Below are 16272 nucleotides of genomic sequence, written 5' to 3' on the forward strand. Positions count from 1 at the left end.
CCAGATTCTCTACGCGGTGCTCCAAAGTGGTTGAGTTTGTTGAGACTTATTAGACTACAAAAAACACCTTAGATATGATTATTTATTTTTAGGTTGTCTAAAACTAAGCTAGCGGGATATAAAGAAATTTGCTGATAAGTTTGTTAGCAGTGGCCTGCCGCCTTTCAAAAGCTCCACCTTGTACCTTCTACTGGTTTGCAGTCTGCCATCTAGTCAGTCATTTTTCCAGCTGATTGAACTTAAGTACAGACTAAAATGCGTGAAAAGATTTGAAATGTATCGAAACTACGTGACGTAACAAACCCTGTTTTTGGAACAGTGGATGTATTGATGGCTTTTCCAGGAGCCTCATATTGCTTGAAGCATATAAAACAAACAATGATCCAAGTGTCATTGCTGGTTACTTTATGGACGCAGTGATCAAAACCGGGGGTTGTCCTGCAAGACTGAGATTAGATTTAGGTACAGAAAATGTTCATGTGGCCGAGATGCAAAGAGTTTTGCACTTTTCAGATGGTCAACCTGAAGCAGATAATGTAACATTTGGTCCAAGCACTGGAAATCAGCTAATTGAAAGATGGTGGCTCGTCTTGCGTAGTGAATGTATCCAGTTTTGGATTGACCTTTTTGACAAACAGAGAGGATGGACATTTCTCAAACACCTTCTTGGACAAATCACTTATCTAGTTCTGTTTTCTTCCCACAGTCCAGGTGAGCTTGATTTAGTGACTAATATACATGCACACTATTTGTGTTTCATTTATACTTCACATATAAAGTTATATATATATATATATATATATATATATATATATATATATATATATATATATATATATATATATATATATTGAAAGAATTAATTAATGACTAGATTATTTTTTACTTGATTGCTGGGGAGAGATAATGAGTGTGACGCAAATGCTGAGTAGAACGAGATTTATTCAGTGCAAGTCCAGAACCTTACTTGTTGTCACAGTTCAAGTCATAATCCAATACCAGAGGGTTATCCACCATTGAACAATAACCAGCACAAATATATGAGACATAATGTAAACTTTAGATGACTAGGTAGATAGCTTAGCTTCTTTCACTGAAGTTTTTTTTAAAGTTGCTACTTGTGTGTACATACAGAACACGAACACTTGTATTTGTGGTCTTTGACATCTTTGATTTGTAAGTGATATATAAAAACAATTGATAATCAAACTTTGACGGCTTTCTTTAATTAATTAAAAACACAATACTTGTACTTTTTACTTTCAGTACTTGAGTAATACATTTTAGAATAAACTACTTGCAATACTTAAGTACAAAAAATGCTGAATGCTTCTGTACTTCTACTTAAGTAAAGTTTTTAAAGAACACTTCAACTTCTACTCAAGTCAATTTTTTGATAGAGTACTTGTACTTTTACTCAAGTATGGGTCTCTAATACTTTATACAACACTGGGTGTGGAGGGACAGGTGAGAAACTTCATTGCAGGGTTGCAACTACATACTTTCTGAGGTGTATGCAAACATACTATCGGCGCCCCCCGCATTTGACTTTTATTTGTAACATTCTCTAAACGTGAGTTTTCAATGAAAAAAAGTCACACAACCAATTGATAAAATTCATATCCAATATTAACTATATACAGTCATTGTGAAGTCCTTCAGTTAACTTCTGTTTACCCTCCACTGTCTGCAGGCCTTGTTGCATATATTTTGCAATTAGTAAATCAATATAGGCCTACAATTAAGACAGTAAAAAGACCAAAAAGTAGGAGAAGGAGTTATAGGCTACTGAGTGTTTTCATTACATGAATGCAGATTGGCATTTTTCACAGGTAATGGGGAACTTCCCGTTTCTTCTTTCACAAACGAATGTGTTAATTTATGTTGCCTAACAAAACCGATACAACAGAAGACGTTCAGCTTAACACATAGATTTGCAAACTCTACCTTAATTATTTGTATGTGGTCGTCCTCACGTTATCTATCATTGATTTGGGCTAGAGCGACTAGTTTATCAGGTGACCAGTCGGCTAAAAATGCTTAGTAGTTTGGTGCTGTGAGACATTTTACTGCACAACAAAATGATTTCACGTTGGGCTTAGAGGGCAAACGGTAGATTTGAATTTGGTAGATGTGTATGTGACCTGGCTGGTGGGGCACAAGAGAAGAAGTCTATCTGTGACCGTGTGCTGTGCTGAAGACGCTTCCTTCCACTCGCTGAACTGAACTGCTGCTGCAGCGCATCTGGTGTTAATGGAAGAGAGAGGTCGGGTGTGTGCGAGGTGGGGGCTCATTTCAGGGCATTGTTTTTAATCGCTCAGGTTTTCTAAAGATCATTTTAAACAGACCTCAGTAACATGTTAATAATAATAAATTTTTTTAAAAACCGAAGTTTCAAAAGGGCACTTTCGTTGAAAAAGGGCAGAGTTGGTGGTGCTTTAGCACCACCTGATGTCTATGTGTGCACACTACTGTACCAAGGGTTGGAGGAAGGTACTCGTACATAGAATTGTATATCTGGAACATTTTTGGGATTTGCTTTCAGTATGCACATATGATTGCAATTCTATATTCTGAAAAGTCTGTTAATTGACTTTATTGTGAACTTCATGTTGAGAGATGTTCATGAGAGATGTTGACCATATGTGTGTGGACCCTCACTTGCAGACCAAAAAGACTAATACATTTGTTTCATCATCACTTTGTGTATGTATTGAGGGTGTTCCATACCACTCCGTAGTGTTTCTGTCTAATATGGTGTACTATATTGTATAAATATAGCGCGCGTGTGTGTGTGTGTGTGTGTCTATGTTGTACAATATTCTCATCTGGTAGTCATGAACACTCAGTAAAAGTGACACAATTAAGACCTACAGACCAAGGTGACAGGACAAAATTATCTTAAATGAATGGCAGGTACCTCATCTTGTGAGGTCAGTCTAAGGTCAGTCTAAACAATCCTGTTGGTAAAACTAATAAAGACAGTCTCACTAATAACCTGAAGGTGATAAGATATCATTTTGTAAAAGAATAAAAAAGTAATTCTAGTAAATCCAAATGTGCATGGTCAAGCACCCAGCCTGAGGGACCAACCTCCCCCGCAACACAAACACACCCCTCCTCTATCTTCTCCCAATCTGTTCATTAATGATTTCCTGCACCTGTGCCTTCCTTGCCTTTTGGGTCTGCTGTTTTAGCCCACAGCAACGCTCATCCAGGACTGTACGTCGTTTCCTCTCTGCTCTTGACTTCTAGCTTTACTGCTAGTGTTATTCTTCATGTTTGCTTTTAGAGAGTGTGCTGCTGTGCTTCTTTGGGTCTTATCAGTATAGAGACACTCTACACCTGGACTTGTGTTTCACTCCCTCCATGCACCCATCACACAAATCAGTTAAATGCCAGTAGCAATATTCCAAAATTCACATAAGTTAATAAATATATTAATATAATACTTTTTATGTTCTGGACACACATACAAAATCATTATTAACTTCTAGGGGGGATTGCCAAATTATCAAAGGTTGAATTTACTCAAGAAATGCCCGTAGGCCGAGTAGTTTACAGTAATATTGACTGATTAACCCTTCGCGTTCCTCAGTGCAGCACTTTCACATTTCCCTTGTACATTCAGTAATGAAGAATCAGGCAGATAGATCACACTACTGATGTGTTGGAAAAATTATATGGTATATTCTGGTGTATGGACTGTAACTGCATGAGGTCAGCTAGGACACTTCTGAAAATTGTTTCTTATTGAGTGAGATTAAATCTATTGGAATCAAACATGAACAAATTAAATAATTCACAAACAACTGAAAAGAATATTTTTTATGATTATGCAAACGAGTAATAAAAACTATAAACAATGAAGCAAACAGGCCTGCAGCTCTAATAATAACAGCTCATGTTATTATTGTGGCTGTGTACGTTCCCCCCTCGGCTAACCCGAAGACAGCATGTGACGTCATTCACTCAACAATAGCGCATCTCCAGACTCAACACCCGAGTGCATTCATCACTATATCGGGTGATTTCAACCATATCACCATGGCTAAAGTGCTACCGAACTTCACACAGTATGTGGACTGTCCTACCAGAGAAGAAAGAACATTGGACCTGTTATATGCGAACGTTAGGGATGCATACAGCTGTTCCCCTCTACCCCCTCTGGGTAGGTCAGATCATAACTTGGTGAATCTCAGCCCCTTGTATGTGCCCCTGGTAAAGAGCCGGCCTGTAACAACACGGACAGTGAGGAGATGGTCTGAGGATACATTTGTGGAACTGCAGGACTGTTTTGAGACTACAGTTTGGCCAAATCTCTATGAGCCACATGGAGAGGACATCGATGGGCTCACTGAGTGTATCACGGACTACATTAAATTCTGTGTGGACTCCACTGTCCCAACCAAAACTGTTAAATGTTACCCAAACAACAAGCCGTGGGTAACAAAGGACATTAAAGCTCTCTTAAATGACAAAAAGAGGGCTTTCAGAACTGGAGACAAGGAGGAGGTGAGAACGACCCAGAGGAAATTGAAGACAACCATCAGGGAGGCTAAAAATAGGTACAAGAGAAAGCTGGAGTTGAAACTTCAAAAAAACAACCTAAGAGAGGTCTGGAGTGGAATGAGGACCATCACTGGCTTCAGGACTAGTAAGAACAGAGGAGTGGAAGGCAACATGGACAGGGCTAATGAGTTAAATCTGTTTTTTAACAGATTCAACATTACAGGTTCTGTCCCCCCCTGTCTGGATCCCTCAGATGGCCCTCAGAAGCCCACTGTACCATCCACCCCTCCTCCTTCTCCTTCCCCTGATGGTCTGCCTCCCTCCCCCGATGGTCTGCCTCACACCTCCACCACCCCTTCACACATCACCTCTACACTGTCTATCACCACTGACCAGGTGAGAAGACAACTTAAAAGACTCCAGAACAATAAGGCTGCAGGACCTGATGGCATCCCCCCCAGGGTGCTTATAGCCTGTGCCGACCAGCTTGGGGGAGTTCTTAAATATGTTTTCGACTTGAGCCTGAGTCTACAGAGGGTTCCAGTGCTGTGGAAGACGTCGTGCATTGTTCCTGTCCCGAAGACGCCGAGACCGAGCGGCATCAAGGACTACAGGCCTGTAGCATTGACGTCTCACATTATGAAGACCATGGAAAGGCTCATCCTGGATCAGATACGGCCTATGGTTCAGCCACTTCTGGATCCAATCCAGTTCGCCTATCAGCCACGTCTGGGAGTTGATGATGCCATCATATACCTCCTGAACAGAGTCTACGCTCATCTAGACAGGCCAGCCAGCACAGTGAGGATCATGTTTTTCGATTTCTCCAGTGCTTTTAATACCATTCGGCCTGATCTCCTGAGTGAGAAACTGAAAAGGATGAAGGTGGATACCCCCATTGTGACCTGGATTACTGACTACCTTACCGGCAGACCACAGTATGTACGTTTGCAGCAGTGTGTGTCGGACAGGGTGGTTAGCAACGTTGGTGCTCCACAGGGGACTGTCCTCTCTCCCTTCCTTTTCACTCTCTACACCACGGACTTCAACTACTGCACAGAGACTTGCCACCTTCAGAAGTTTTCTGATGACTCAGCAATAGTTGGATGTATCAGCAAGGGTGATGAGGATGAGTATCGGACGACGGTGAATGACTTTGTTGAATGGTGCGAGATGAACCATCTGCAGCTTAATTTAACAAAGACTAAAGAACTGGTTGTGGACCTGAGGAGGGAAAAGGCACCGGTGACCCCTATGTCCATCAGGGGGGTCAGTGTTGACATGGTTGAACACTACAAATATCTAGGTGTTCACATTGACCATAAACTGGACTGGGGTATGAACACTGATGTCCTCTACAGGAAGGGCCAAAGTCGCCTCTATTTTTTGAGGCGTCTGAGGTCTTTCAACATCTGCCGGACCATGCTGAAGATCTTCTATGAGTCTGTTGTGGCGAGTGCTATCCTGTATGCTGTGGCATGTTGGGGGAGTAAGCTGAAGGTGGCAGATGCCAACAGACTTAATAAACTGATTCGTAAGGCCGGTGATGTTGTGGGTGTGGAGCTGGACTCGCTGACGGCAGTGTCAGAAAGGAGGACTCTGTCTAAGCTGAGGGGTATTATGAACAATGTATCCCACCCACTCTACAACACTGTAATGAGACACAGGAGTACTTTCAGTGAGAGACTCATAAATCCAAAATGCACTACAGAGCGCCACAGAAGATCATTTTTACCTGTGGCCATTAAACTATACAACTCCTCTTTAAAAGCATAATGCTCAATATTCATCTGTGTAATGTTTACTACTAGTATTACCTTCAAATGTGCAATACTATTATTATTACAAGATCATACAATATTATTATTACGTTTCAAATGTGCAATACCCTCTCAATAACAACAACAATTGCATCTGACACTTCACACTTTATTTTTATTTCTACTGACACTTTATTTTTTATTCTATTGACACGTTATTTTATTTATTTCTATTTCTTCTCCTAAACTCTGTTTGATTTGTTATTTAATTATGTAAATATTTTTGGTATTTTTTATATAGTGTACTTTTATTAATAGGAGCAGCCGTAACAATTGCAATTTCCCCCAGGGGATTAATAAAGTATTTCTGATTCTGATTCTGATTCTGATTCTGAGCTCTACATCTGGATAGGTCTGTGCATACAAATGTGACCCTGAAAGGGGATATGAAAATTTAATGTAATAATATATACAACTCAGTGTGTGCAAGTGTGGGATGTGCGTGTGTTGCACAACATTATTTCGGACTAGAGGTGCTAAGAGTTTGAGCTTTAAGAGTTCTTATCTCGGAAGGTTAGCAGTCCCCACTTTGTGAAATTCCATTAAAACCCTTGCACCTCTTTGCCTCACTCCCCTGTGTTACATAACCACACTACTGGGAAGGGGAGAGGGGCAGGCTGTTGTGGAGTTGAACCCAGAGAAGAGAGAGGTGTAGGTGTGTGTGTGTGTGTGTGTGTGTGTGTGTGTGTGTGTGTGTGTGTGTGTGTGAGGTGTGTGTGTGTGTGTGTGTGTGTGTGTGTGTGTGTGCGTGTGTGTGAGGTGTGTGTGTGTGTGTGTGTGTGTGTGTGTGTGTGTGTGTGTATGTGTATGGGTGTGTGTGTGTGTGTGAGGTGTGTGTGTGTGAGGTGTGTGTGTGTGTGTGTGTGTGTGTGTGTGTGCGTCTGTGTGAGGTGTGTGTGTGTGTGTGTGTGTGTGTGTGTGTGTGTGTGTGTGTGTGTGTGTGTGTGTGTGTATAAAAGTTTTGGTTCTGCCCAGTAACAGGCACTTGTGCAGACAGAGGATGGATCAGACAGACAGGACGCATGTGGTGTGGCTAACGGCTACACTTCTCTCCTTCCCCCTCCTTACACTATGTGACCCACTGTGAGTATACAGTCTCTCTCACACACAAAACGGCATGTGAAATTTAAATAAGTAACAATGTTTGTGTTAGGAATGCATAAACAGCATTGTAGAAGATTCTATGGGAAGTACACAGGATTTTTATACTGATACATTTTGTAAATTCATAGTTAGGCACAGAGATTGCTTTTAGCATTCTGGAGACAGACTTTGAACCTGTTGCAAACATCTGGAAGATATTTTCAACAGAAATATTTCTTCAAACTTATAGCAGTAACATCATTAGTAAGTAGCAAAAACTTCATTACTGGGGTGTCTAAAGACAACATGATCATTAATCTGTGATAGCCCGGCTATCCAGAAAATCTCCCAAAGTTAACGAGAAAAATAAGAACTCCAGTGCCCATTTCTGTACCTATTGTCCTTCCAGCTTCATAATGTCCGCCCCACATCTGCTGAGGATGGGCAGCCAGGAGAAGGTGTTTGTAGAGGCACAGGATTATAATGGAGGAGACCTGCCCGTGAGGATTACCGTGAAGAACTACCCATGGAAAACACTAGAACTAACTTCCAGTCCAGTGGTCCTCAAAGCTAGAGATGACTACCAGGCACTTGTAGATATTAAGGTTAGTGGTACCCAGCCAAGGATCAAATGTATATACTGCCGATTTTGTCTACCAGCACACTTTGTGAGCACACTTTATGTGCTGAAGGATGAGAATCAGTGTGGTGAGGTGAGGGGTGGTCACGTGTAGTCCTTTAAACTTATTGGAGATGCAATTTAAATGTCCTGACAACTTCCCAAATAACAAACATGGGTTAAAGTTCCGTCATTTGAAATTTTGGGGGAAAACATCCGTCAAATCATAATAATAAACCACACACGTGCGCGTGCTATCTGTTTGATCCTCTCACTGGCGCTTATCAGCACTGGATGGATGACGGCAGTGTCATTTGATTGACTTGCGGGTCATCCCGCCTTCTGATTTTCGGACATTACGTAGAAAAGTTACCTCCTTCCTGCCTTAAGTCCAGTTTGTTTTGGTCAGTTTATGTTTTCAACTTGTTTTGTCATGCCGAAGACATTGCTCCGATTCAATCGACATAAACATCATACAGGCGGTCCCCGGGTTACGAGGTTCCCGAGTTACGATAAACGGAACTTGGTGTTTGGTGTGCGCGGTGGAAAAATACCTCCTGACAAGGACGCCTCCAAGTGTTTCATGCTCCAACCTATCTTTGGGTCACCCAGCTGGGCCTCCCTAAATTGTTCTGCACCAAAGGATTCGAGGATCGGCATGGGCGACCTGTATGTTGGTCTGAGCGCCGCGCAGCACCTGAGCTCGGGGTCGTGCGTGTCAGCCTTCATGCAGTGTCTGCATCCTCCGTCCAAACACAGCCTGCGTGACAAGGCGTCTGCGTTCCCGTGAATTTTACCCGGTGCACAATGGAGAATTTAAACTCCTGCAGTCTGGCCAACCATCTGGCCAGCTGCCCCTCAGGATCATGAAGGTTCAGAAGCCACTGTAGTGACGCGTGCGCACCTGGAAAGGCAAGCCGCACACATAGGGCCTGAGATTCTCCAGACACGCGATCATCACAAGTAATTCATGTCTCGTCACACAGTCAGGGCCGGCCCTTCCATTAGGCGACAGGCAAATGCTAGGGGTGCCGTCTGTCCAGGGGGGCGCTCGCGTGCATGCGTTTTTTTTTTTTTTTTTTTTTTTTACAAATGAACAATTAATAAATGTGAAAACAAGCAAAGTCCACATAATCATAATTTCATTGTTTAATAATATTAGTCAAATTAATAATTCTTATAATAACAACACACAACACCTCTCACCCGCGCGCCAACCCGCCCTCCCGCACGCGCTCTGCGCACCTCGTTACTGTTTCTCTGTGGGGAAAAAGACACCACAGAGTGAGTGACATCTCCTCGAAAAGACGTCAAAAAGGCAGAAGTCCTCTGGTGCCCAGGGTAGTAAAAGGAGAAAAGTGGAGGAAGAAAGGTGGCAAAAAAACAGGTAATATAGTGGTAATATGTGGTGAATTAACACTATACCATTGGCGTCAGGGCCTTCAACGCCTTCTCTGAAGGTTAATTGATCTTTAAAAGGATGCTTTATCTATTATATGTAATATATGTTAATAACGCTTCACGAATAATAATAATTTTCCCTATAAATCGGCTTTCAAATCCACTTTTCGTGCATGTGATGGAAAAAAAAAACTTAGTGCTGAAATAAAAAATCAACCAATCAGAATATTTCACACTGTTGTTTCTAGGTAAAAGAGAGAAAGGCCCTCCCCCCAGGAACTTCTGTTTATCTGTCACCTACCCTTGTCTTTTACATTGAGAGCTTTTATTATAGATATAGTTATAGCAGTTTTATCAACCAATCATATTATCAAAATAGAATCGTGGGGGCGTGCTCCAATTGTCTCTCATTTTATTTGAAACAAATCCAAAATGTTGCCAATTTGAAACTGTTGTGTTTTTCTTCTAAACCAGCTCTCTTGACTCACAACTAACACTCAATCGTCATTGTGGCTTTTCCCCTTTGTATGATCTTAGTGAAAACCGCCACTGTCATCATACTGCCCAATCCTAGTAGGTGCTATTATTAGCTTAGCTCAGCAAGTTTTTTAAATAAATATATATTAAAACACACATATGCTCCTCTGTTCATTGCAGATGCACTTTTGAAATAATAATGTTGCAGTAGGCAAATTGCCCTAATTTGCACTGGTGGTAGTTGTTGTTTTTTATTTTTTTTACATTTATTATTTATATTTAAAAGTTGTTCTCTGCACTACGTTATGTAAAATAGTTTTAAAATATTTATTGTGCAACACCTTTATATTTATTGCTTGTTATATGGTAATATTTAAGTCATTTGCGTTTTATTTGTTTCTTTAATAGTGACACAATCAACCCAATGATTGATGATGCAGGGGGCACCAACCACAATCTCGCCTAGGGCACCACATTGGTCAGGGCCGGCTCTGCACACAGTAGTTCCTTTCTGCCTTACTCAAAGCGCAACTGTAGTACCCTACAATACGCTCAGTGCCATCGTGCACCTGAGAGAGTACGCCTCCGATGCCATCGTCGCTCGCGTCCGTATCAATGACAAACTCCCTGCCAAAATCAGGGCATGCCAGTATGGGTGCGCTACACAGCCTTTCCTTCAGTCCCATAAACGTGCTCTCACACCTGGGTGACCACACAAACTTGCCCCCAGTGAGGCCGTGAAGCGGCGCTGCAACCTCCGCGAATCCACACACGAACTTTCTATAGTAAGAGGCCAGAAAGCTCCTAACCTGTTTTGTGTTTGTTGGGCGAGGCCAGTTTTTCACCGCCTCTGTTTTTGCCGGGTCCGTACCGATGCCCTCGCTACTGATAACGTGACCCAGAAAATTAAGCCACCGTTGTAGCAGGTTGCTCGGTTAGGGGAACCTGCCAATACCCACTGCGCAAGTCTAGGGAGGTAAACCATGCAGAGCCTGTGAGCAGCTCGAGGGACTCGTAGATCCTCGGCAGCGGGTACGCGTCGAGTTTCGTGACTGCATTGAGTCGCCTGTAGTCCACACAGAACCTCCAGTCACCATTTTTCTTCTGCACCAGGACCACAGGCGAGGCCCACGGGCTACTCGAAGGCTCAATAATGCTGGCTTCAGCCATGCTATTAATTAGCTCCTCCGCCATTCTACGCCTCGTGAGTCCACATTTCGCGAACGGCCCTAGCGACCTCTGGGCGTTCCAGCCCATCCCGTTTGCTGCGCTCGTGTGTTAGTCTGCTCCCCAAGTGCACCCCCAACGGTACACCACCAAACGAAATAGCCCCGGTACCGCAGTGCACAGCCGCCCCTGCACGCCTCAACAAATCTAAACCCAGGATGCACTCATAACAGGTGTGGCCTAGCCAAAACTTCTGGATAAATGGGCCCAAGCCGAAGTCTACGCTCGCCATAGTGTGGTCATGGAGCACCACCCTTTTCCCCGACACTGTAACGAGGTTAAGATGCTCCCCCTTAATAACCTTAGCCTCAGCCCCAACTGTCGTATTCATGTGCCGCGCCAAACAGAATTCTGTCAATAGCCTCCCGAGAACTGCCACCTGCAGTAGTCTAGGTGGCAGTTCTCGCGAGGCTAGTGATAGAATTCTGTTTGGCGTGGCACATGAATGCTTTAAAAAAATAATAAAAATTGAAAACTGAAAATACGGGAAAAAAACAAATACGGGATGACGCCGGGACAGAGCGGTAAAATACGGGATTTTCCCAGCCAAAACGGGACACTTGACAGGTATGCACGGAACAAACACATATTCGTCCCCAACAACCATAACTAAAAACATCAACATAACGATCAACTCACTTATTTTAAACGGACTATTTACAACTCTCTCTCTCTCATCTCCCAGCCTCCTCTGCTGACGTGTGGGCGGGCTCAGTCCGTGTGCCCGGCGCCGTCACATAATACTTTATAAATGTGTTTGTAACGTGCGAGAACTAGGAGAAGGACACAAATGCTGCTGAGAGTCAGATTTATTGGAAGGAGCAGGAGTTACCTCCTGTCAGAGTCCTGCACGGGTCCGTTTTTTGAGACCCGTACCCACCCATACCCGCAGAGTACAGCACCTACCCATCCGCGAACCCGTGGCTATTTCAAAGTTAAATCCGTACCCACCCGGACCCGTTAATATTCTACCCATTACCCGCCCGTGAAGAATCACACAATTTGAAAGTAGTCCTATAGAGCACTTTATTTTTCAACGCGCCTCTGAAAAAACGTCAGTACAACACAAAATAAAATCTAAGGTTGCTGTGCAGGAACAGTATTCCTATCTATAAGTAGCAACTGGTAAAACACAAGAAAATGTATGTAACCAACCGGTGCCATAACACAATGCAAAACGAGAGGGAACAAATGCCAGTATAACAACTAAATAAAACCGCATAGGTTCACAGTGGTAGTAGTTGCCAATCTGCTGTGGCGGGAGCAGCACGCTAAGTTCTCTCTCGTCATTTTTCCTTGTTCTAGCATGGCCACCCATTTAGCTTTGTAACCACCAAGCAAGCTACAATAAATGCCCGGTACTGCGTTATAACCAGCCTCTGCTCATGTTTCCGCTGGAAAAGAACCAAAGTTTGGGTGTTACCCAGGGGGGTGTTATTTTAACAGGGGGGATGCATCCCCAGTGGTGTAGTTGGAGTGTGTAGGGGGGAGCAGCGACGTTCACCACAACAACTTCGCTTCGCCACCACGATCAGGAGGCGGTAATCAGGCAAAAAGTAACGTTCATTACGTAGCAAATAAAAGCCTACTAAAAATCACCACTTATTCACGTGCTACCCACCCGTATTTAACTTACCCGCCCGCATACCCACCCGTAAAATTACGGTATGTGTAAATCCCACCCGTTTCAGCATCTATTTCCCGTACCTGTGGGTACCCGACCCGGTGCAGGACTCTACCTCCTGTCTCCTAACCAGATCAGCTCGAATCGCTCTTGAACAGCAAGGCATTACATTTACATACACACACACAAACAGTTTCCAGACAAACAAACACTGCCGATGCAATGATAAAACTCCTTGGGTGAACGATAGCACAACAAACTCATTGACTAACAACTCTCGGACATGACAAAGAATACACCAAAGACGAACAGGTTATCACACAAACAGTAAACAAACAAACGCATTCAAAATGGAAATACAATTAACCGGACTAACGCAAAACAGACTTAGCGAATGCAACTACCCTTACTAACGAACGATCAGGAGACAATAACAAAAAGACTCAATAAGGAACACGAAAACTAAACATATGATGATCAATGAAACAGCTAGAAACAGATCTAACAGAATAGACCAAACGCTAAACATACAACAATCAAGGAGAAAAACCAAGGACAGATCCGATAACGAACACAGGGAACAGAACACACAAACTCTCGCAACAGTAGGTTAACCAAACTGACTTACAAGGAAAGACTGGGCACACGGGAATATAAACCAAACACATCAAGGAGTGTTTTGACAGCTGATCAGGACTAATAATGGGCGGCGGGTTCAAGGGGCGTGACAGGGGAACGCTACGGAGATTCAACTAAAAACGAAACTACATGAAACATGTAACTACATGAAACTACATGAAACATGAAGACCTCACATAGGTTGGGGCGGAGTAGATGTTACAGTGTTTATTGTGTAGAATTAGGCAAAAGAGGCTGTGTCCCAACTATACCACATTTTCAGTAATTGCTGGCATTGTCTTTTGCCAGGAAAAATTTTCAGTCAAATGAAAATGTCTTGCTTTAACCCATGATTAAAGTTCACATGAGCTAATTTCTATGGTACTCTTGAATACTATTGATTCAGCTACATGGAGAAAACTGGGGTTGAAGTACAAAAAACTACTGCATTTACCTGTATGATTAGCAATCCTTGCAAAAACATCCAAAAAGCGTGAAATACTATTGGATTACTAATGGATAATGAAGTCCTATAAAGTCCCAAACTGGTCTCTTTGCAATGGTTCAGATCCCTGATAGCAGAGACTACTTCAGTGATGACCCCCTGGAGAAGCAGTATGTGTACCTGCAGGCACAGTTTCCCTCAAGTGTGTTGGAGAAGGTCGTCATGGTTTCCTTCCAGTCAGGCTACATATTCATTCAGACAGACAAGTCCATCTACACACCGAGCAGCACAGGTAATACAGTCTTTAACACACCAACAACATGCTAAATGCTGCTCCCAAATGGCCAAACTATAAACTGTTTGTATGCAAAGATTTTAAATGAAACAGTCCTGAGGCTGGACCTGCATCCTTTCTTGAAAGAAAGCAACAAACAAACTTACTACTAAATAAATTAAAGGATTGATTCATAAACAAACAACAGGTAAACAAAGTAACAAGTAAACACCTACTGACTTAAGCTGTTATTCAAAAGCTGTCCTCAAGTTTAGTTTAAAATCAACACACAGACCTGTTCAAATCAAACTGGCCCATATTTGTTTGTCTTTCTCTTCCAGTTCAATACAGGATCTTCTCAGTAACTCCTGATCTGCAGCCTCTGGATGAGGGTGGCGTGTCGGTGGAAATCATAGTAAGGCGAGTTCTAGGTAGCACATTCAGGTAAAACTGGGTAGTACAATCAGCACAGAGGGCTGAGTTTTTGGCTGATATTGCAGCACTAAGCTGGGTGGAAGGCAAGGAAGTTAACATCTGTACACACTCTGCGTACGTGGTAGAAGTGGTTCATGTAGAACTCTGTACAAAGAGAGCAGGTTACACCACTTCAGGAGGTAAATTCATTAAATGATAAGAAGATGTAAAAGGTGTTACTGTTGGTAAGAGTTGCTATCATTAAATGTTCAAGTTATCAAAAGGGGGCAATTTAATACAGAGTGAATGCAGCTACGGACGTGGCCGCTAAAAAGAGGCAGGATATGTTACAGGAGCCCATCAGATGGTTTGCAGGGCAGAGGACAGTGGTCTCCTCTGCCATAGGATTCAGAGCTACGTAAACTACAGGAAAAATGTTGTGGTTAAACAAAGGTGGTAAATGAGGTAAGGAGGTTTGGAAAGGACCTAGAGACCGTTTTACCAAGTCAATTGATTAATTCAGTGTTGTCTGAAGCACAAGGGGTAGCAAAAATGAAGGAAAATGTGTTACTGGTCACATCCATACTTAACTGACTTAATAGCAGACTGGACTGAAAATGTGAATATCTGTAATGCACATAACTTGTGTTTTAAGACCAGGTCTAAGCAAGTTTCCTGGGCAATAGGAGCCAGGAGAGGAGATCCAGACTGACTACACTGACATATTAATACCAGTACGGGGACTAAGGTATTTGTTAGTGACTGTGGATAAATTCTTATGTTGGGTCTGCAAAATGTTGATAAAATTACTGGATACTGCACCATTGTATAATAAATTAAGTGTACTCAGATAATGGGATGCACTTCACTAGCTAGAAGCTAAAATTTGTGGAACAAAATTTGGGTTTGAGACACAAATATGGGTTGGTTTATCATTCTCAATCTCAGGGTAAATTGGAAAGGATAAATGGTAACAGGATAAAGGAAAAGATATGTGCACAAATGTATGTGTTTGTATTGTTGGCCAGAAGATCTTCAGTGAAGTTTGTTACAGGATTCACTCCGTATGAGCTCATATGACAGTGAGAAGTTTTCGGGGGCCCCCCAACGCGCTTGCGACATCCGACAGGAAAATCACAAGGTTGCACAAATAATGGTAAAATGCATTAAAAAGCTGTCTGTGAAGCTTATTCTGTCCAGGTGTAAGGAGAAGTGAGAATCAACGCCATGAGCAGATCCACCAGTCACCAAGTCATTGAGAAGACATCACACGCCATCCAATTGAAGGGCAAAGGAGAAATGTGGTATCACTTCAGCCAGTGCCGACCATCAGAACCATTGAGCGCGCAGAGATACGGAGCTCTCAAACAACGAGTTAAAATAACACTAGTGCTGGGGCACGTTAAAGGCCTAGTTTAACATTGTTTATTTGACTTTGTTTATTGTTGGTTTATTGTTATTTGTTTTTTGTTTGTTTGCGCATTATTATTAAAGTTGGCACCAATGTGATGATTATTATGTAACAGAATGTTAACGGGCCGCCCAATGGAGGATGGGTTCCCTTTTGAGTCTTGGACCTCCCAAGGTTTCTTCCTATTCCCCACCATCATAGGGAGTTTTTCCTTGCCACTGTCGCCTTTGGCTTGCTCACTAGGGATCTGGACCCGTATGATTGTTAACCTTGTAAATCCTGTAAAGCGATTTGTGACAACATGTGTTGTGAAAAGCACTATACAAATATATTTGATTTGATTTTGA

At 42.5% G+C, this 16272-nt stretch overlaps 1 protein-coding gene across 9 annotated transcripts in view; it reads left to right on the plus strand.

Annotated features, from left to right (window-relative positions):
• LOC143473941 (complement C3-like) overlaps positions 1-16272 on the plus strand; it is a 52068-nt gene extending 35796 nt beyond the window's left edge. For 4 of the 9 annotated variants that reach the window (XM_076971159.1, XM_076971158.1, XM_076971161.1 and 1 more), the window contains exons 4-7: positions 7308-7415; positions 7825-8020; positions 13950-14118; positions 14442-16272. In XM_076971159.1, the coding sequence (XP_076827274.1) occupies positions 7333-7415; positions 7825-8020; positions 13950-14118; positions 14442-14548 (555 nt within the window). In that variant the 5' untranslated portion in view covers positions 7308-7332 and the 3' untranslated portion in view covers positions 14549-16272. The remainder of the gene's footprint in view (positions 1-7307; positions 7416-7824; positions 8021-13949; positions 14119-14441) is intronic. The other 5 variants (XR_013120655.1, XR_013120654.1, XR_013120653.1 and 2 more) reach the window with 5 other exon arrangements.

This window comes from Brachyhypopomus gauderio, chromosome 13 (assembly GCF_052324685.1).
Source record: "Brachyhypopomus gauderio isolate BG-103 chromosome 13, BGAUD_0.2, whole genome shotgun sequence".
NCBI classification, from domain to species: domain Eukaryota; kingdom Metazoa; phylum Chordata; class Actinopteri; order Gymnotiformes; family Hypopomidae; genus Brachyhypopomus; species Brachyhypopomus gauderio.